This window comes from Neoarius graeffei, chromosome 6, assembly GCF_027579695.1.
Source record: "Neoarius graeffei isolate fNeoGra1 chromosome 6, fNeoGra1.pri, whole genome shotgun sequence".
Taxonomy (NCBI): Eukaryota; Metazoa; Chordata; class Actinopteri; order Siluriformes; family Ariidae; genus Neoarius; species Neoarius graeffei.
The window spans coordinates 78831661-78854016 of record NC_083574.1 but is presented as its reverse complement, the minus strand read 5'-3'; the positions used below and the strand labels follow the sequence as shown (position 1 = coordinate 78854016).

The window sequence follows — 22356 nt, the reverse complement described above, 5'->3', positions numbered from 1 at the left end:
CCCTGATCGAGCATGTCGGGGCCATGAAGGAGAGAATGAGGGCCGTCTATCCGATAGTGCATGAACACATGGGGACTGCTCAACGGCAACAGCAGGCCTCCTACAACCGACCTGCCCAGCCGAGAGAGTTTAAGCCGGGGGACAGAGTGCTGGTCCTGGTACCGACCATGGAGTGTAAGTTCCTGGCAACCGGGCAAGGACCGTATGAGGTCGTCGAGCAGGTAGGAGAAGTGAACTATAAGGTGAGGCAGCCTGATAAAAGAAAACCTGAGCAAATAGATCACGTCAACCTCTTGAAAAAAATGGCATACCAGAGAGGCTTTGTTCAGTTGTTTGCCCCCGACAAAGTCCAAAGAACCCGCCAGAGAGGAGGTTCAGGTGGGGCCAGGCCTATCCCCACACCAGCGGCAGATGACCCTAGAGCTGGTGGACCGCAACCGAGACATCTTCTCCTCACTCCCCGGGCAAACAGAGGTGGTCCAACACAAGATTCGCACCATCCCGGGCCGAACAGTGACCCAGCGTCCCTATCGTGTGCCGGAGGCTCGCAAGGTGGCTATCCAGGAGGAGGTGAGAAAGATGCTAGAGCTAGGAGTCATCGAAGAGTCCAAAAGTGCTTGGGCAAGCCCCATCGTCCTGGTTCCCAAACCAGACGGGTCGGTGAGATTTTGCAATGATTATCACAAACTGAACGAGGTGTCGGAGTTTGATTCATATCCCATGCCCCATGTTGATGACTTGGTAGACTCCTTAGGACACGCCTGGTTCCTCACCACTCTGGACCTTACCAAAGGCTACTGGCAGGTGCCCCTGACCCCGGCGTCAAAGGAGAAGCTGGCCTTTACCACACCAGAGGGTCTCTACCAGTACACACTGCTCCCATTTGGTCTGCATGGAGCACCGGCCACGTTCCAGTGCTTAATGGATCGGGTCCTGGCTCCCCACAAGAGGTACGCAGCGGCATTTTTAGATGATGTGGTCATTCAAAGTCCGGATTGGGAGAGTCATTTACCCCGTGTACAAGCTGTGCTTGATTCCCTCAGAGATGCAAGCCTGACGGCAAACCCAAAAAAATGCAGACTGGCTTTTAGTGAAACCAATTACCTGGGCTACACTGTTGGCCGGGGACTAGTCAAGCCCCAGGAAGCGAAGCTGCGGGCCATACAAGACTGGCCGCAACCCCTCACCAAGAAGCAGGTGAGGTTGTTTTTGGGCCTAGCCAGTTACTACCGGCAGTTTATTGCCAATTTTGCCTCCATTGCTGCACCCTTGACAGATCTGACCACCAAACGGCACTCAAGGATGGTGAAGTGGAATCCCGCGGCAGAAGCAGCCTTCATCAACCTGAAGCAGGCCCTCTGTTCCAGTCCGGTTCTGGTGGCACCCGACTTCAAGAGGGAGTTCGTGGTGCAAACAGACGCTTCAGAGGTGGGGCCGGGGGCTGTACTCACGCAAGTACATGAAGGTGAGGAACATCCCATCCTGTATTTAAGCAGAAAGCTACTCCCCAGAGAGAACAACTATTCTACGGTTGAAAAAGGTGTGTCTCGCCATTACCTGGGCCCTGGAATCCCTGCGGTATTACCTCCTGGGCCGGCGGTTCATGGTGATCTCGGACCACGCCCCCCTGCAGTGGATGGCCAAGAACAGAGACAAACAGTAAGGTTACCAGATGGTTTTTAAGCTTACAAGCGTTTAACTTCTCTGTTGTTCACAGGGCTGGCAGGTGCCATGGCAATGCGGATGCCCTGTCCCCACGAGATGTCCTCTTCGCCACCTTCAGCCCGATGAGGACGTCGGTCCCGGGGGGGGGGGGATGTGTGATATCCCAAGAGGCTGCGTCGTCGAGGGGCACTACGTCACACGCAGATGGCTCCAACTTCTGGCAGCTATAACTCCATCTGGTGGTGGGGTTAGGAACTGCACCCCTCAGCACACAACACGGCAGCACACCTGTGGCCAATGAGGGCCTAATGCGCAAGAGAGCTTTCTGAGAGCTCAAAAGCTCTTGGTGTGAAGGTGGAGGGGAGAGGAGCGAGGTTCATGGACTCCCGTTGCTGAGTGGAACCTGCTGGGCAGAGTATTTGTTGGAAAGCTCACCTGGAATTCTTACCTGAAGGATTTTGCACTGAAATACTTCCCTGTGTTACGGACGCTTGCTACTGGGCTGCCACCGGGCTAAAGACTACAGGGATTGTTAACTGGACTCAAAGTAAGGCAGAAGATTTTGTTTGTTCTGGGAAAAGGATATTGGACTGAAGGAAACCTGCCTACAGGGGTGATAGCGTTCCGGCGCGCCGTGGCTGGGTTAAAAAAAAAAAAAAAATCTAGTTCGCCCATTGTCCTGTGTCATTCTGAGATGCGCAGATAGACAGTAAAGGGAATTTTCCCTTTACTGTCTATTTGCGCATCTCAGAATGACACAGGACAATGGGCGAACTAGATTTTTTTTTTTTCCCCCCAGCCACGGCGCGCCGGAAATCCGGCGCAGCGCGCCGGAACGCTATCACCTCTGCGCCTATAATTTCGTTGTTCTAAAGCCAGAGACATTATTTGAGTTTGACTTTTGGGAATCCATTTTCGTTTGAACACTGAACTTTGAGTTACCTTTCCTGTTTAATTTCCTAGCATCACATTAAAAATCTTGGTTTATTTTAACCTTTTGTGTCCTTGTACTGATTGAAGGGTCCCGCCGAGAGTCAGCCCGCCTCTCGTGATATCACAATATCAAAACTAAACGTACTCCAGACAACACTTTTCCATGCAAAAGTGCTACTGTCTCCATTAGTTCTTTTCCCCCTCATGCAGCCTGGGTGATTACTGCATGTCAGATCATTGGCATCCTATCATGTTTCAATCATTGCCAATATCTGATTACATCTCCCTATCCCCCAGGCCTAGTCCACCTCTGCAGTTATTTTCAAAAGGTACAACATTCCTGCACATCCAGAATCCAGTAGAAGTTATGCCAAAATGTAGCCATCCTTCTCTGAAAGCCAAAAGACAAATATCTTGTTTTGAATGTAACGTTTAAATATGTTCATTTATAATATTTTAATCGATTTGTCTAGACAAAAGTAGCTTTTTTTGTTGTACATTATTTCCCCATATAATCAACACCAATTCCCACTCTATTATCTAGGTCTCTCACCTGGGCAGGAAAATCTCCACTTTCTGCTTCTTGACATTATTGGCCCAGTCCTCAATTAGTGACGCCTTGATGATTGGTTCTAAAGAGGCCAGTGGAACTTCCTGTCTTGGCAAAACAATCATCATACTCATGTCTTCACCTTCATATGGCATCTCCAACACCTGATACACTCCTCCTGCCTCTGAACTGCCATCGCTGAAATCACCTGCACAAGTGGTGAAAAAGTGTGAATGGTTGTGAGTTTCTATCTCCTGTTAAGCTAATATTTTGAAAAGGGGTAACACAGTGACATGTGAACTCTACTGGGGTCCCATTTCTGTATCTCCCTCCATTATGGCTAATTTAAAACATCTGTGCACATTGTAGAAGTAAATAATTCAAATTATGTAATTGTTTAATTATGACATAAAACATAACCTTTGTTTATTGGTATGATAGTCAAGGCAATAGTAAAACTTAAATAAAAGCCTAAATAATTAGTTATGCTTGTTGGCCTGGATATCACTGCGCAAAACACCCCAGAATCCTGAGATGGCTTTGCCTGGATATTTTAAACTATGACCCATATATGATGAAATCCATGTTGGGTACTCTCCAATCACAACACTGAAAAAAAAATCTCCAGATATGATCCAGATTCTTGCAAGAATTTAAAAAGATAGATATCACTGGATTCTTGGGGTTCTGGCACAGTGTACTTTCTGAAATGGGAACATGAGCACTGTTGTACTAAGAGCACTGATTAAGAACTCTCATGAATGTTAGAATGTTTGATCTACTTTAGAGACATGCCTGTCTTTTTTTTTTTTTTTTAAATCCCTGTAGATACTGTCTTTATTAAAGGCAGATAATGCCAGCGAAGATTGTGTTAAGATGAACACTTGGTTTACAATCTTACAAGTTCTCATACTGTACTCTGTAGTTTAAAAAGGTCACTGATTCAATTCCCTGGGCCAGCAGGAATGGCTGAAGTGCCCTTGAGCAATGCACCAAACCCCCAACTGCTCCTCAGGCTGCTCTGGGTATGTTGGATGTCCCTCTGGATAAGAGCTTCTTCTAAATACTATTAATGTAATGTAACGATCTATACATGCAAGTGCTCCAATACTGTAGATGGCAGTAATAAATTTTCACCCATGGAAAAGGATGGCCTTTTGCAAAGTGCAGACCGCACAAACTCATTTGTAATGACTAATCACAAGCTTGGTTGCATAGTGCATTTAAAACTGGAGTTCACCCAGTTGCCACGTGATCTGCAGTTACATCACATGGTTTGTGGAATCCAGCCGAACTTCATATCTGCATTACGCACGTTGAGGCCTTTTACACAGCACCCAAGTTATTGGTGTTTCTAACCACAGAATACTTGGTTTCCTTTCCACTGATGGACAAGGTTGGCAAGCTAAAAATTTTGAATGTAAACTGATTGGCTACAGTCATTAATTGTATACTTATACAGTGTGAGAAATAAGGAATTTTAAGCAGACTGTCACGGGACAGACAAGTCTGAAATGTTGTCCGTCCATCCAAATTTCAGCCTGTCTGAATGATGTGCCAAAAGGCCCGGAACAATGCAGCTGGGGGAAGTTGAAGGGCTATAGATGCCTGGAGATGGCTTTTCAGCTATTTCCAGGCACATTTTTGTGATCTTCAAAGACCAAATTACACTGGACACTAGTTGCCAATTACACTACAAATTGAATATAATTGTGGCAGCAGGGGCGTGGTCAAGCGCCGGTCTGTGACAGGAGGGTGGAGTCAGGGAAGGTAAGTGGCAGAATCACTACACCTGACGGCAATTAACCTGTGTTTGTGTGTCTCTTCCCAGTGACCGCGCCCTATTTAGGTAGGGAGAGCGAGAGCAGAGGAGATGATCCCCGAACTAGACGCCGGTTGTGTGTGTGTGTGTGTGTGTGTCTGTCTGTTTGGGTGTTCAGATTGTTCACTGAAAAGTGTGGCAATAAAGCCTATTTTGAACCTGATCTCTGTCCTGCCGTCCTCTGTGCTCCACCCACGCATACGGAACTGCCACAGTGGTGCCAAAACCCAGGAAAAATTGGAACGCAGCAGCCGATCAGCCCCATGGAGTCCTCCCCATTCACCGACCTGGTCCACGCCCTTGCCACGGCCCAGCAAAGCCAGCACTAGGCGCTAGTCACCCTCCAAAAGGAACAAGAGCAGCGCTTCAAGGCCCTGGTGCTGGCCCAACAAGAAGATCGAGAGGCGTTCCGGCACCTCCTCATGTCGGCGGGGTCCACCAGCGCTCCCACCGCGGGCCCATCCCCCCTCACCCTAACCAAGATGGGTCTGCAGGATGACCCCGAGGCATTTATCACGCTCTTTGAGCAAGTAGCAGAGGCCTCGGGGTGGCCGATGGAGCAGCGTGTGGCGTGCCTCCTCCCCCTGCTAACGGGAGAGGCGCAGCTGGCCGCGCTACAGCTGACCGCCGGCTGGCCTACACGGACCTCCGCCAGGCCATCCTCCAGCGTGTGGGGCACACCCCGGAGCAGCAGCGCCAGCGCTTCCACGCTTTGCGCTTAGAGGAAGTTGGCCGGCCGTTCGCGTTTGGCCAGCAACTCCGGGACGCCTGCTGGCGGTGGCTGAGGGCCGACAACTGCGACGCCGAGGGAATCGACCAGGTGGTGCTGGAGCAGTTCATCGCGTGCCTGCCAACAGGAACTGCGGAGTGGATCCAGTGCCACCGCCCGGCGTCGCTGGATCGGGCCATTGAGCTGCCGGAAGACCATTTGGCAGCTGTTCCAGCGGCAGGACAGCAGACAGCCTCTTCTCTCCTCTCTCTCCCCCCCTCCTCCTGTGTCCCGTCCTCGCCCTATTCCCCCACCGTGGAGGTGGGGCCGGTGCCACCCCAGCCGGCCCCCATCGCGGAGGCGGGGGCCACCCCAGCCGGCCTGCTACACCCACGGTGCCCTCCTGTTTCTCCCTTCTGTGTCTGTCTCTCTCTCCCCCCCCCCCAGGTGAGTGAGCCCCAGAACACCGGTGCAGAGAGGAAGCCCGGGCCGGTTTGCTGGCACTGCGGGGAACCGGACCACCTCCAACAGCAGTGCACGGCAATGGAGGTGGGCGCGGTGGTTCGGATCCCCGACGCACCAGGAGCCGCCCTCGATCGGGCCGGAACGTATCGCATACGCTGAGGAGTATTCAAGGGGATACATATCAGGCGTTGGTGGATTCTAGTTGTAATCAGACCTCAATTCACCAAAGCCTGGTGCAAAACAAGGCATTGGGGAGAGCACAGGGGGTGAAGGTGTTGTGTGTGCACGGGGACGTTCACAGCTACCCTTTGGTGTCGGTCCACATTTTTTTTCAGAGGGGAAAAATTTATAGTGAAGGCGGTGGTTAATCCTCACCTTACCCACTCTAATTTTGGGGACTGATTGGCCGGGATTTCGGGATTTAATGACACTTAAAGGCCGAATCCCATTTCACCCCTTGGACCAACCCCTTGGCCCTTCCCCTCCATTTTGCGCATTCACGTGAAGGGGTAGGGGTATCCCAATCCCAGTTAACGCGGAGGGGTAGGGGAAGGGGTAGGGCTTCTGTACCCCTCCAAACGGAGATTTTCCTGGAGCTGACTCCGAACGAAGGGGTTTGAGTGATTTCCCACAATGCCATGCGGATTTCAGCGAGATTTCATGCGGATTTCAGAAAGATGGCGGTTCCCGCGGCGAAAGATTGTCATGAATGTATTTTCTCCATTATTTACGTGTTTTAAGTTGTTATCCAGAGGAAACACGCCGCTTGATTCGCTTTTGAGCTGAGAATGAGCGGCGATTTCTGAAATCCAAGCTGCTGCTAAAAAGCTTTGGGAGTGAGTATTGTTTTCGGTTGCTTGACTGCGTATGTTTTGTTCTGTTATTCTCGCTTTTATTGTTTACATGAGTGTTCTGACACCTTATTCTGTCGGATGTGGTGCACGAAGCGCCAAAGATATCCCATTCAGTGGTGTTAGTTAACAAATCACACCCTGCCAGCAGAGATTTCTGCCTCTGACTGTAGCGGCTGGTCGCAGCCAATGACGCGTCGCGTTTTGCTAACGTAAACGCTGACGGAGGTACGCGATGACGTATGCGATCATTGAAGGGCTATCCCAATACGTAAGGGTTGAATTTCAAGCCCTATCCCTTGTAGCTCAGTTTCAAGGGGAAGGGGTAGAAATTAGAATTGGGATTGGGCCAAAGAGTGGGTCCTGCCATTTAACAGGGGGAGGTCCCGGTGTCGCTTTGGCGGGAGCAGCTGTCACAGAGCCGTCTACGTCATCTCCGCGTCAGAGTGAGGAGCCGCCGGCCCCTCCTCTCTCTGTTGGGGAATCCCTCGCAGATTTCCCATTAGAGCAGTTGCGAGACGAGACTCTGAGGCATGTGTTTGACCAAGTGAGAGTAATCGATGGTCAAACGCTCCAGCTGAACGCCACCCTGTCCTTCCCCTACTTCGCGATTATGAAGGATAGGTTATACCGAGTGACGCAGGACACTCAAACTAAAAAGCGAGTCACGCAACTTTTAATTCCGAAGAGCCGCCAGGAATTGGTATTCCAGGTGGCTCACTTTAATCCCATGGCTGGACACTTAGGGCAGGATAAGACACAAGCCCGAATAATGGCCCGATTCTATTGGCCGGGGATTCGCGGCGATGTTCGTAGGTGGTGTACGGCATGCCACGAATGCCAGTTAGTAAATTCAGCGGCCATTCCAAAAGCGCCTTTGCGCCCTCTACCATTAATTGAGACCCCGTTCGAAAGAATTGGGATGGATCTCGTCGGGCCATTGGATCTCGTCGGGCCATTAGATCAGTCAGCACGAGGGTACCACTTTATATTAGTTCTGGTAGACTATGCAAGGCGATACCCGGAAGCAGTGCCCCTGCGCAATCTCGCAGCACGCAGTATTGCGGAGGCGCTCTTCCGCGTTATCGCCCGAGTTGGAATCCCGAAAGAGATTCTGACTGATCCAGGCACCACGTTTATGTCACGGACACTGCGCGAACTGTATGGGTTATTGGGGATTAAGCCGATCCGCACCAGCGTGCATCACCCACAAACGGACGGTTTAGTGGAACGGTTCAATTGCACCCTCAAGAATATCATTAAAAAATTCCTAAGTGAGGACGCACGTAATTGGGATAAGTGGCTCGAGCCCTTGTTGTTTTCAGTGCGAGAGGTCCCCCAAGCCTCCACAGGGTTCTCCCCGTTCGAATTATTATATGGGCATAAGTTGCACGGCATTCTAGACGTGCTGCAGGGAAATTGGGAGGAGGGACCTTCACAAAGTAAAAACGAGATTCAATACGTTATGGACCTGCGCGCAAAACTCTACACGCTCACCCACCTAACCCAGGAGAATTTGCGGCAGGCCCAAGAACAGCAAGCCCGCCTGTACAACAAGGGTACGCGCCTTAGGGAGTTCACACTGGGAGATAAGGTACTCGTACTGTTGCCCACATCAAGCTCCAAATTGCTCGCCAAGTGGCAAGGACCCTTTGAGGTCACACGGTGAGTCGGGGACGTCGACTATGAGGTGAGGCGAACGGACAGGGGTGGGGCGCTACAGATTTACCACCTCAATCTGCTTAAACTCTGGAATGAGGAGGTCCCCGTGGCGTTGGTGTCGGTGGTTCCAGAGAAGGCGGAGCTGGGGCTGGCGGTTCAAAAAGGGGCATTGGCATCACGTACCTCTCCGGTCCCCTGTGGAAACCACCTCTCCCCGACCGAACTCACGGAGGTCACCCAGTTGCAGACCGAGTTTTCAGACGTGTTCTCGCCCCTGCCCGGTCGCACCGACCTCATAGAGCACCACATTGAGACGCCCCCAGGGGTGGTAGTGCGTAGCCACCCTTACAGGCTACCCGAACACCAAAAAAAAAAAAAAAAAAAAAAAAAGTGGTTCGGGAAGAACTCGAGGCCATACTCGAAATGGGCATCGTCGAGGAGTCCCACAGTGACTGGAGCAGCCTGGTGGTCTTGGTACCCAAGGCCAACAGGTCGGTCCGGTTCTGTGAGGACTACAGAAAGTCAACGCGGTGTCTAAATTCGACGCGTACCCAATTCCTCGTATTGATGAGTTGCTCGATCAACTCGGCACTGCTCGCTTTTATTCGACACTGGATTTGACGAAGGGATATTGGCAGATCCCCTTGACTCCACTATCCCGAGAAAAAACGGCCTTTTCCACACCGTTTGGTTTACACCAATTCGTCACACTTCCGTTTGGGCCGTTTGGGGCGTCCGCTACGTTTCAGCGGCTGATGGACAGAGTCCTCCACCCCCATGCCACTTATGCGGCCGCTTATCTAGATGATATCATCGTCTATAGTAATGACTGGCCGAGGCACCTCGAACATCTGAGGGCCGTCCTTAAGTCGCTGAGGCGAGCGGGGCTCATAGCCAACCCAAAGAAGTGTGCGATTGGGCGGGTGGAAGTACGGTATCTGGGCTTCCACTTGGGCAACGGGCAGGTGCGTCCCCAAATTAATAAGATGGCAGCAATTGCGGCCTGCCAGAGGCCCAAGACCAAAAAGGGGGTGAGACAGTTCCTGGGGCTGGCTGGCTATTACCGTAGGTTTATACCCAATTATTCGGATGTCACCAGCCCACTGACTGATCTCACTAAAAAGGGGGCATCAGATCCGGTCCAGTGGATGGAGCAATGCCAGCGGGCTTTTTCTGAGGTAAAGGCTGCACTGTGTGGGGGGCCACTTTTACACTCCCCTGACTTTTCTCTCCCCTTTGTGTTGCAGACCGATGCATCGGAGAGAGGGCTGGGGGCAGTTTTGTCCCAGGAGGTGGAGGGGGAGGACCGCCCCATCCTGTACATCAGTTGGAAGCTGTCGGTGGGTGAGGGGCGCTACAGCACCATAGAAAAAGAGTGTCTGGCGATCAAGTGGGCGGTCCTCGCCCTCCGTTACTACCTGCTGGGGCGCCCTTTCACCCTCTGTTCGGACCACGCGCCCCTCCAGTGGCTCCACCGCATGAAAGATGCCAACACGCGGATCACCTGTTGGTATCTGGCACTCCCACCCTTCAATTTTAAGGTGGTCCACAGGCCAGGGACGCCGATGGTCATGGTGGACTTCCTCTCCCATCGGGGGGGGGGGGGGGGGGGGGGGAGTCGGCTGCAGGCCGGACAGCTGCCCGGCCTGAGTTGGGCGGTGGGGGTATGTGGCAGCGGGGGCGTGGTCAAGCACCGGTCTGTGACAGGAGGGCGGAGTCAGGGAAGGTAAGTGGCAGAATCACTACACCTGACAGCAATTAACCTGTTTGTGTGTCTTCCCAGTGACCACACCCTATTTAGGTAGGGAGAGCAAGAGCAGAGGAGATGATACCCGAACTAGATGCCGGTTGTGTGTGTGTCTGTTTGGGTGTTCAGATTGTTCACTGAAAAGTGTGGCAATAAAGCTTATTTTGAACCTGATCTCTGTCCTGCCATCCTCTGTGCTCCACCCACGCATACGGAACTGCCACAGTGGTGCCAAAACCCAGGAAAAATTGGAGCGCAGCAGCCGATCAGCCCCATGGAGTCCTCCCCATTCACCGACCTGGTCCACGCCCTCGCTACGGCCCAGCAAAGCCAGCACTAGGCGCTAGTCACCCTCCGAAAGGAACAAGAGCAGCGCTTCAAGGCCCTGGTGCTGGCCCAGCAAGAAGATCGAGAGGCGTTCCGGCACCTCCTCGTGTCGGTGGGGTCCACCAGCGCTCCCACCGCGGGCCCATCCCCCCTCACCCTAACCAAGATGGGTCTGCAGGATGACCCCGAGGCATTTATCACGCTCTTTGTGCAAGTAGCAGAGGCCTCGGGGTGGCCGATGGAGCAGTGCGTGGCATGCCTCCTCCCTCTGCTAATGGGAGAGGCACAGCTGGCCGCCCTACAGCTCCCCACCGACCTCCGCCGGGCCATCCTCCAGCGTGTGGGGCACACCCCGGAGCAGCAGCGCCAGCGCTTCCACGCTTTGCGCTTAGAGGAAGTCGGCCGGCCGTTCGCATTTGGCCAGCAACTCCGGGACGCCTGCTGGTGGTGGCTGAGGGCCGACAACTGCGACGCCGAGGGAATCGTCAACCAGGTGGTGCTGGAGCAGTTCATTGCGTGCCTGCCAACAGGAACTGCGGAGTGGGTCCAGTGCCACCGCCCGGCGTAGCTGGATCGGGCCATTGAGCTGGCGGAGGACCATTTGGCGGCTGTTCCAGCGGCAGGACAACAGACAGCCTCTTCTCTCCTCTCTCTCCCCCCCCCTCCTCCTGTGTCCCGTCCTCGCCCCATTCCCCCACCGTGGAGGCGGGGGCCGGTGCCACCCCAGCCGGCCTGCTACACCCACAGTGCCCTCCCGTTTCTCCCTTCTGTGTCTGTCTCTCCCCCAGGTGAGTGAGCCCCAGAACACCGGTGCAGAGAGGAAGCCCGGGCCGGTTTGCTGGCGCTGCGGGGAACCGGACCACCTCCAACAGCAGTGCACGGCCATGGAGGTGGGCACGGTGGTTCGGATCCCCGACGCACCAGGAGCCGCCCTCGATCGGGCCGGAACGTATCGCATACGCTGAGGAGTATTCAAGGGGATACATATCAGGCGTTGGTGGATTCTGGTTGTAATCAGACCTCAATTCACCAAAGCCTGGTGCAAAACAAGGCATTGGGGAGAGCACAGGGGGTGAAGGTGTTGTGTGTGCACGGGGATTCGACAGCGTGTGAGTGAAGGTATCAATGTGCTGTCGAAGCGCGCAGAAGGTGTTAGTACGCCTGTCATTATAGTGCAGACTTTCCATAGCATAGAAAATCGCCACGTTTCAATTTGTGTAACTGAACTTTGTTTCATGTCACTGGTCATATAAACCTATGTAAACAAGAAAAACATGGAAGAGTTTGGTCGCATCTAACTACAGCCCCAAAAAATACCATTGGCCATGCTGAGCCTAGCTACATTGCTAACAGGAGCAACAGCGCATCTGACTGACTGGGAGGTCGCGCAAAGCTCAGAGAGGTACGGATCAGCTCGTCTCAATTCAGAGAAGAAAATATTTCATTATGGAAGTACGGTGGACTGTTCCTTTAATAAACTGGCAAATGAGTGTAAATACTATATGTGGTTGAGAGAGCTGAGTGAAGTGCCTGTATACGGAGAAATACTACCAATGATGCATACAGAACACGCTTATTTATGAGCAACACTTAAAGGTTGCCTACCAGTAACCAATTTTTACTTGCATATGTCAGGGAGATGGGTAATAATTTAATTTATACCACAATGCTGTAGCATTATTGATTCTGACTAATCAGATGATTTAGGATGATTTGGGCAGCTCGTTCTAATAGGTTATCGTTTCAATAGTAATATCTTACAGAGGGAATTGTATGGCAGATGTGTTCCATAAATGAATTTTAAAAAATGTTGGCATTAGCAATTTGCTGTGATCAAAGTGGAATAAATCACTTTTATTCCTCTAAATTCACTCTGGGATGGTTGATTATTTTACTTTAGTATAAATACGCAGGTGATTACAGAAAACCTCATGCACTGATTGATCGAGAAATTCAGACTATTTCTTGATAATCACCTCGAGCGACTCGGCAAAATGACACCCAATCGCTTCGTCACCGTAAGTCAGGAAGAGTCACAAATTATGAAAGAAAATGCTGTTCCTAAAAGAACTAAAGATGCTACAAAGTTTGGTCTAAAACTATTCAAAATGTAAGATGCAATTGTGATTTATTTTAACTATTTCAAAACAAAGGATTTTATATGACTTGGCGTAGATATGTGACAAGCCTGTGCGCATTATATTTGCATGCCGCTTTTGAAGATTGAAAAAAAAATGTAATACATTAAAAAAAATAATAATAATAACCACCTGTGTATTTATACTAAAACATTTATCCATCTCGGGCTCAGTGAGTACTGGTGAATAATAACCTCGACTTCATCTCGGTTATTATTCACCGATATTCACTTCACCTTCAGCGAATAACAGGATGGATAGGCGTGTCCTTTGAGGAAATATCAGTACAAATTATATTACTGGTTTATAAAAATGACAGTTCGTGCATTCAGACATGCCTGGACTCCTCACCATAGTAAAAGTCACCCTGTTGGTACATCATCAGCGTTTGTACCTCACTGCCATCATCTTTACTAAAGGAAAATGTTCTTGTGTTTTCGGGTCGAAACTGATTCTTCCAGACGCCTCGGAAGTAAACTGCGTTAATCAGTGTTATTCTTGTCAAGCTGCTGAAATCCTCCGCTGAAACCAGGTCATGAATCTTACCTGCAAAGGACAGAAAGGGGGGGGGAAATGCAGAATATGAAAACATTTAAACTCAACTTTAGACTCTGGAAATGAGACATTTGGCTCTGAAGGGCTTTCTTGCTTACTTCAAAAGATCTGAACTGAAATAAACTCACTGGATATGTACTTACTTGCAGTGTGGTTCTGGACCCAGGCATTTACATGCTGAGCTACAGCAGCTGACTCGTTGAAGTCCACTATTTCTGCTTCAGCATGGAAATAATGCTTAACGAGCTTCAGGAACTCAGGGCTAAAGTCAACGCCTTTCTGGAGGAAGAGCGAGTTTGCCAAACGCACCACATACTGGGTCTCGTCTCCAATCAGAGCCTGTGTTAGGTTCTTAAGGACAGCGAACTCTTCATCTGTTAGAACACACAGACCCCTCTACATAATAACACTTCTAAGAAGTTCATAATTGTGAATTATTTTGCTCATTAGAATTACACTAACTTAATTGTGTAGTTATCCATACACTGGATTTTCTGTCATGAACTAAGCATATTTTGATAAGTGAGAAATTTCAGATTTTAGGTCCCTTCTTTACCTTCTCTGTAGTGTGTGTAACCCACAGCCTGTCTGATCTGCTGCAGTGAAGACCCTCGAGCTCCAAGCTCTACCATGCCCAGTGCCAACGCCACACTCAGCGGAGAGAAGATGATGTTGTCATCGGCCCCTGCCATCTGAAGCTGATGGTACAGCCTGACCCAGAACTCTGCACTTGCATCCTCTGGAACTTCAGTCGCCCAGCAACAGCCAACCCGAAGCAACAGCAAAGGCATGAAGAGTCCAACAGCCAACATGGTGAATAACAGAGGACGAAAGCTAGAGACAGAAATGAAGGGGGAGAGGAACAAAACACACAAAGGGAGACAAGAGCGCAAACAAGTGTGAGTGATTGAACAGGAAGAGCTGGGAAGAAAGATAGGGAAAGAAATATGGACAGTGAGAGGAACAGAGACATGAGAGAGTAAAAGAGAAAGATAAACAAGAAAAGAAATTTAAAAGGCCCTGAATGGTTTTTGGTGGGATGTTTGACTTTTCTTCAAGAAGAAAATCTCTCGTTCTTTTTGGGCATCATAGTTATCTACTTTTAGTCTAGTAATTTGCCATGGAGAGCACTTCACTTCACCAAACCACTTCTTAATAACTAGCAGTATGGGAACATAATCAGAAAAGAACATTTAAACCATATGGTGCCCCTGGTTCTGCAAAACGACCTTATATTTGTTGGCAGTTATACGTATGCCTGTGCGAGAACGTCACTGTACCTAATTATTTCCACAAGCAGGCTGCCCATAACATGATGAACTTTCACTGTACTTAACAGTTTGCAGCTGATACTGTGGCATCCTTTGATTTTCCTCCAAACAGAAATTTGTCCAGATGTCGAAAATATGGTGAAAAATAACTTCAGACCATATTACATTTTCCAATGCAGACTTTGTGCTCCCTACACCAAATTGATATTTATTAAATTCTGTCGAGAGTGTTGCAAATATCCTGCAATGTGTCCGTCTATCCCTGTTGTGACCATTGTTCCTTTTGGATGATGTCAGTTGTCAATCTTTTAAACATCAAGTGATTCTAATTCTAGTTTTCCTAACAGCAATTCATGCAGTTACACAGGAAAATACACTTTGCAAAGGCTAGAACTATGGCTGATGTCTCGATTACTTTTTTTGGTGCATCAATGTAGTGAAGTGTACTTATATGTGCACAATGATAGACTGGGGGGGGGGGGGGGGGGGGGGGGGGGGGGAGAAACAGATGGTAGAGATTTCCACATAAAAGGAAAGACTATTCTAGTGGAGTCGGCTACATTTTCAGGAAGCAGCGCGTGTGCATGTGTAGCACGCACTCCAGTTTCTGCGCAGTGTGTATGCGTCGTGAATGATTGATTATTCACTACTCTGCTGCATAGTCTCTCGCCTACACACACAAATCTATATCCTAATCCTGTCTCCAATTCTGATTTTCCTGTTGCCTGGCAACGTTGTTTATCATGCAGAGAAACAAATATTTGTGTGTGTGTGTATGAGCAGAAATACGCAGGAGTTGAAAGTGTGTGTGTATGTGACTTGTCTCTAATCCGTATCCCAGTTGTAAGTTCAAATCACAGAACTGTCAAGCTGTCACTACTGGGCCCTTGAGTAAGGCCCTTAACCCCTAATTGCTTGGTTGTATAAATGAGATGAATGTCAATGTAAAATCTTTCGCTTCTATGAGATTCTCTGGATAAGGGCATCTGCCAGATACCATAAACATAAACCAGTGTGTGTGTTAGTGTAATTAGGTTAGTGTAATTCTAATGAGCAAAATGTTCACAATTACAAACCTCTAAGTGTTATTGATCACAGAGAGCGGCACATATGCATGCGTGTGTGCAAGTGTGTATGCATGCGTGTGTGTGTGTGTGTGTGTGTGTGTGTGTGAGAGAGAGAGAGAGAGAGAGAGACACACACACAGGCAGACGCATCTCTGTATCTTGAATTTCAAAGAAACAGATGGTGTCAACAATTTGAAAATGGATTAAATAAACCAGGACCAATTGGAGAGAATGTTAATTAGATAATAAAGTATATACACACACATTTTATTTTTATATTATATATTTAAAAAAAAAAAAACACCCCGCCCTCCACAATTATTGGCACCCCTCGTTAAGATATGTTCTTAGGCTTCTAATAAATTCATTTTTTTAAAAATAATAGGTCAACAATGCAAAAAAAAAAAAAAAAAAAAAAAGAGAAAAATCCCACCTTTACTTCAAGTGCATTTATTCAGTGGGGGGGAAAAAAATCCCACATTAAGAAATAATTCTTTTACAGGAAATCATGTGTGCCACAATTATTGGCATCCCTAATGTTAATACTTTGCACAACTCCCTTTTGCCAACAAGACAGCACTTAATATTCTCCTATAACATTTCACAAGATGGGAGAATACAGAGAGATATTAGACCATTCCTCTTTGCACAATCTCTCCAAATCATCCAGAGTCCTGGGTCCTCTCCTATGCACTCTTCTTCAGCTCACCCCACAGGTTTTCAATTGGGTTGAGGTCTGGGGACTGAGATGGCCATGGGAGGAGCTTGATTGTGTCTGGTGAACCATTTTTGTGTAGAGTTGGCCACATGTTTAGGGTCATCATCTTGCTGAAAAGACCCAGTGACGACCCATCTTCAGCTTGCGGGCAGAGGCCACCAGATTTAGATTTAAAATGTCCTGGTATTTCAAAGAGTTCATGATGCCATGCACCCTAACAAGGTTCCTGGGGCCTTTGGAAGAGAAACAGGCCCACAGCATCACCGATCCTCCCCAATACTTCACAGTGGGCATGAGGTGCTTTTCCACATATTCATCTTTTGTGATGTATTAGAGAGTGTGTTTGTTGCCAAAAAGCTCCATCTTGGTCTCATTTGACCAAAGCACACGGTCCCAGTTGAAGTCCCAGTACTACTTAGTGAACTCCAGACATTTACGTTTATGCTTGTACAGTGGGGCAAAAAAATATTTAGTCAGCCACCAATTGTGCAAGTTCTCCCACTTAAAAAGATGAGAGAGGCCTGTAATTTTCATCATAGGTATACCTCAACTATGAGAGACAGAATGGGGGGAAAGAATCCAGGAAATCACATTGTAGGATTTTTAATGAATTAATTGGTAAATTCCTCGGTAAAATAAGTATTTGGTCACCTACAAACAAGCAAGATTTCTGGCTCTCACAGACCTGTAACTTCTTCTTTAAGAGGCTCCTCTGTCCTCCACTCGTTACCTGTATTAATGGCACCTGTTTGAACTCGTTATCAGTATAAAAGACACCTGTCCACAACCTCAAACAGTCACACTCCAAACTCCACTATAGCCAAGACCAAAGAGCTGTCAAAGGACACCAGAAACAAAATTGTAGACCTGCACCAGGCTGGGAAGACTGAACCTGCAATAGGTAAGCAGCTTGGTGTGAAGAAATCAACTGTGGGAGCAGTTATTAGAAAATGGAAGACATACAAGACCACTGATAATCTCCCTCGATCTGGGGCTCCACGCAAGATCTCACCCCGTGGGGTCAAAATGATCACAAGAACGGTGAGCAAAAATCCCAGAACCACACGGGGGGACCTAGTGAATGACCTGCAGAGAGTTGGGACCAAAGTAACAAAGGCTACCATCAGTAACACACTACGCTGCCAGGGACTCAAATCCTGCAGTGCCAGACGTGTCCCCCTGCTTAAGCCAGTACATGTCCAGGCCCATCTGAAGTTTGCTAGAGAGCATTTGGATGATCCTGAAGAGGATTGGGAGAATGTCATATGGTCAGATGAAACCAAAATAGAACTTTTTGGTAAAAACTCAACTTGTCGTGTTTGGAGGAGAAAGAATGCTGAGTTGCATTCAAAGAACACCATACCTACTGTGAAGCATGGGGGTGGAAACATCATGCTTTGGGGCTGTTTTTCTGCAAAGGGACCAGGACGACTGATCCGTGTAAAGGAAAGAATGAATGGGGCCATGTATCGTGAGATTTTGAGTGAAAACCTCCTTCCATCAGCAAGGGCATTGAAGATGAAACGAGGCTGGGTCTTTCAGCATGACAATGAACCCAAACACACCGCCCGGGCAACGAAGGAGTGGCTTCGTAAGAAGCATTTCAAGGTCCTGGAGTGGCCTAGCCAGTCTCCAGATCTCAACCCCATAGAAAATCTTTGGAGGGAGTTGAAAGTCCGTGTTGCCCAGCGACAGCCCCAAAACATCACTGCTCTAGAGGAGATCTGCATGGAGGAATGGGCCAAAATACCAGCAACAGTGTGTGAAAACCTTGTGAAGACTTACAGAAAACGTTTGACCTCTGTCATTGCCAACAAAGGGTATATAACAAAGTATTGAGATGAACTTTTGTTATTGACCAAATACTTATTTTCCACCATAATTTGCAAATACATTCTTTAAAAATCAGACAATGTGATTTTCTGGATTTTTTTTTTCTCATTCTGTCTCTCATAGTTGAAGTGTACCTATGATGAAAATTACAGGCCTCTCTCATCTTTTTAAGTGGAAGAACTTGCACAATTGGTGACTGACTAAATACTTTTTTGCCCCACTGTAAGTGAGAAAAGGCTTTTTCCGTGCATGCCTCCCAAACAGCTTGTTGGCATGTAGATAGCACCTGATGGTTGTGATGGAGACTTTGTGACCCCAAGATGCTACTCTTTGATGCAATTCTCTAACAGTGAGCTTTGGAGAACTTCTCTTACCATCCTCCTCACTGTGCATGGTGGCAAGATAAACTTGCATCCTCGTCTAGGCTTGTTTGCCACTGTTCCAGTTGTTTTAAACTTCTTGAGGATTCCTCTGACTGTAGATATGGGCAGGTGTAGGTGAGTGGCTATTTTCTTGTAGCCATTGTCTGACTTATGAAGGTTGACACACATCTGCCTTACTTGAATGGTGTGTTCTCTTGTCTTTCCCATGTTGAAGAGTGGATAAGAGAAATAGGCCTCTGCGTCACATCACATTTATACCCCAGGGAAACAGGATGTGATGAATTACTAATTAAAGGTTCCTAGATACTCTGATCAACTTTATAAACTACAGTAGAAATGACAAAGGCTTCAATTACATTTATTTTCTAGGGATTATGGGTGCCAATAAATGTGGAACAGGTGATTTTATGAAAAATAATTACAGTGGTGCTTGAAAAAGTTTGTGAACCCTTTAGAATCTTCTATATTTCTGCATAAATATGACCAAAAACATCATCAGATTTTCACACAAGTCCTAAAAGTAGATAAAGAGAACCCAGTTAAACAAATGAGACAAAAAAAAAAAAAAATTATACTTGGTCATTTATTTATTGAGGAAAATGATCCAATATTACATATCTGTGAATGACAAAAGTATGTGAACCTCTAGGATTAGCAGTTAATTTGAAGGTGAAATTAGAGTCAGGTGTTTTCAATCAATGGGATGACAAAATCAGGTGTGAGTGAGCACCCTGTTTTATTTAAAAAGACAGTGGCGGCTCCTGAATTTTTTTTCGGAGGGGGCAATTTTCCCCCATTATGTCTACACGGACCATAAATGTCCACAGGACTGAAGTAAATTGACCTAGGTAGCAAGTCAGCTGTTCTACAGAATGTTCTGTAAATAGATTTTGTACTTCAAACTCCATGACCAGCAAGAATTTTACAGACTGTGCAACTTAAGGACAAACAGGAAAGTGCACTTACTGTAACAAAACATTGTAAATAGTTGGCTAACATAACAATAGCAGTTGAATAAATAGAGGAGTGGATCTTTAGATCTTGCAATTACTGGTATTTACCAAGGATATTACCAAAAGTGCTAACTCTCAGAGCAAAGTGTGGCAAATATAAAAATGCACATTGAAAACATCAAAAGTGAACGGATTCTGTGACTCTGTGTGCGTGAGAGAGAGAGTGAGAGTGTGTGTGTGTGTGTGTGTGTGTGTGTGTCACGAAGTCAACCAAACCCAGAAAAACACCACGGTGACTGGAGCCCTCAGTTTCATCTTTGCCTCGTAGAGCTAACTCGAACACTCCACAAACTTTCACGCATTGGATGAGCCGGTTTAATATGTGCCTGTTCTTGCTCACCTCATCGTTGTGGCGGTGAACTGCTAGCCTGTAGCCCTCATCTGGTTGTATAGCGATGTTCACTCTCCCAAAAGCCGAAAATTTCAGGCAGCTGCCCATGTGAATCTTTGATGACTCATGTTTTTTTTATTTTCTCCGACAAATGATGCGTGTCCGAAACTCCAGTGACCGTCCAAGCAGTGTTGTCCATGGAGCCACCTCCAGGGTGGAAAAGTAAGCAGGGGGAGCAGAAAACCGTTGCGGCGTCCTTGCAGCCAGCTCGCCAGGATTTGCGCTGGGACCATGAAGTAAAACCTCGAGTATATGATTCCCCCCCCCCTTGTCGAAATTTGTTTTATGTTTAGATTTGGTCGAGGGGGGTCCAGCTTGTTTTGTTGCCAATTTAGCTCGATTTGATCGCTGACTAAATGGAACTTCTTTGAAGGACTGCACTGAATTGCTTTTTGCATCCATCTCACCTCAGAAACTGAGCGGATCGAACACAACTTTGCTGCGCTTCGCAGTGACGTAAGCACGTTAGGGCAAGCCCCCCCCCAGAACCCATAGAGATTGCATTGAAGTGTCAGTCAGGAGAAAAAAAAAAAAATACCAACATGGGACTATCAGTGAACTCTTGGGTGATTTTCAGCGTGACTGAAATCGCCCCAAAAGGGGCGGTACTCTAGAAGCAAGACCACCCTGATTGGAAAATGATACCCAGAGACAGATTAAAATGGCCTCGAGCAGCGCTGGTGAAAGTTTGTTTTAAAAAAATAACTTTTTTTCGTTTTGGCAGTGCGTCGCCCAATCACCCTTATGCACCAGCCGCCCTTGTTTAAAGAACAGGGATCTATCAAAGTCTGATCTTCACAACACATATTTGTGGAAGTGTATCATGGCACGAACAAAGGAGGTTTCTGAGGACCTCAGAAAAATCGTTGTTGATGCTCATCAGGCTGGAAAAGGTTACAAAACCATCTCTAAAGAGTTTGGACTCCACCAATCCACAGTCAGACAGATTGTGTGCAAATGGAGGAAATTCAAAACCATTGTTACCCTCCCCAGGAGTGGTCAACCAACAAAGATCACTCTTAGAGCAAGGCGTGTAATAGTTGGCGAGGTCACAAAGGACCCCAGGGTAACTTCAAAGCAACTGAAGGCCTCTCTCACACTGGCTAATGTTCATGGGTCCACCATCAGGAGAACACTGAACAACAATGGTGTGCATGGCAGGGTTGCAAAAAGAAAGCCACTGCTCTCCGAAAAGAACATTGCTGCTTGTCTGCAGTTTGCTAAAGATCACGTGGACAAGCCAGAAGGCTATTGGAAAAATGTTTTGTGGCTGGAGGAGACCAAAATAGAATTTTTTGGTTTAAATGAAAGTGTTATATTTGGAGAAAGGAAAAACACTGCATTCCAGCATAAGAACCTTATCCCATCTGTGAAACATGGTGGTGGTAGGATCATGGTTTGGGCCTGTTTTGCTGCGTCTGGGCCAGGACGGCTTGCCATAATTGATGGAACAATGAATTCTGAATTATACCAGCAAATTCTAAAGGAAGAATGTCAGGACTTCTGTCCATGAACTGAATCTCAAGAGAAGGGGGGGGGGGGGGGGGGGGTCATGCAGCAAGACAACGACCCTAAGCACACAAGTCGTTCTACCAAAGAATGGTTAAAGAAGAATAAAATTAATGATTTGGAATGGCTAATTCAAAGTTCTGACCTTAATCCAATCAAAATGTTGTGGAAGGACCTGAAGCAAGCAGTTCATGTGAGGAAACCCACCAACATCCCAGAGTTGAAGCTGTTCTGTATGGAGGAATGGGCTAAAATTCCTCCCAGCCGGTGTGCAGGACTGATCAACAGTTACTGGAAATGTTTAGTTGCAGTTATTGCTGCACAAGGGGGTCACACCAGATACTGAAAGCAAAAGGTTCACATACTTTTGCACTCACAGATATGTAATATTGGATCATTTTCTTCAGTAAATAAATGACCAAGTATCATATTGTCGTCTTATTTGTTTAACTGGGTTCTCTTTATCTACTTTTAGGACTTGTGTGAAAATCTGATGATGTTTTAGGTCATATTTATGCAGAAAATATAGAAAATTCTAAAAGGTTCACAAACTTTTAAGCACCACCATTTCTTAGTCAGGGATTTTTTTTTTTAAAATTCACTGAGTTAAGTGTTACATTTTTTTACAATTTTCAGTGTGAGATTATGCTTCTGCAATAAAAATTGAATTTTAAGGCTTTTAACACATCTTAACCAGGGGTGCCAATAATTGTAGAGGGCGATGTGTAGTGGTTAGTGCTGTCGCCT

At 47.5% G+C, this 22356-nt stretch overlaps 1 protein-coding gene across 3 annotated transcripts in view; it reads right to left on the bottom strand.

The window, feature by feature from the left end:
- serpini1 (serpin peptidase inhibitor, clade I (neuroserpin), member 1) overlaps positions 1 to 22356 on the bottom strand; it is an 84611-nt gene that overhangs the window by 15028 nt on the left and 47227 nt on the right. For all 3 annotated transcript variants that reach the window (XM_060924055.1, XM_060924057.1, XM_060924056.1), the window contains 4 exons: positions 13981 to 14258; positions 13568 to 13798; positions 13221 to 13415; positions 3152 to 3356 (listed from right to left, as the gene is read on the bottom strand). In XM_060924055.1, the coding sequence (XP_060780038.1) occupies positions 3152 to 3356; positions 13221 to 13415; positions 13568 to 13798; positions 13981 to 14258 (909 nt within the window). The remainder of the gene's footprint in view (positions 1 to 3151; positions 3357 to 13220; positions 13416 to 13567; positions 13799 to 13980; positions 14259 to 22356) is intronic.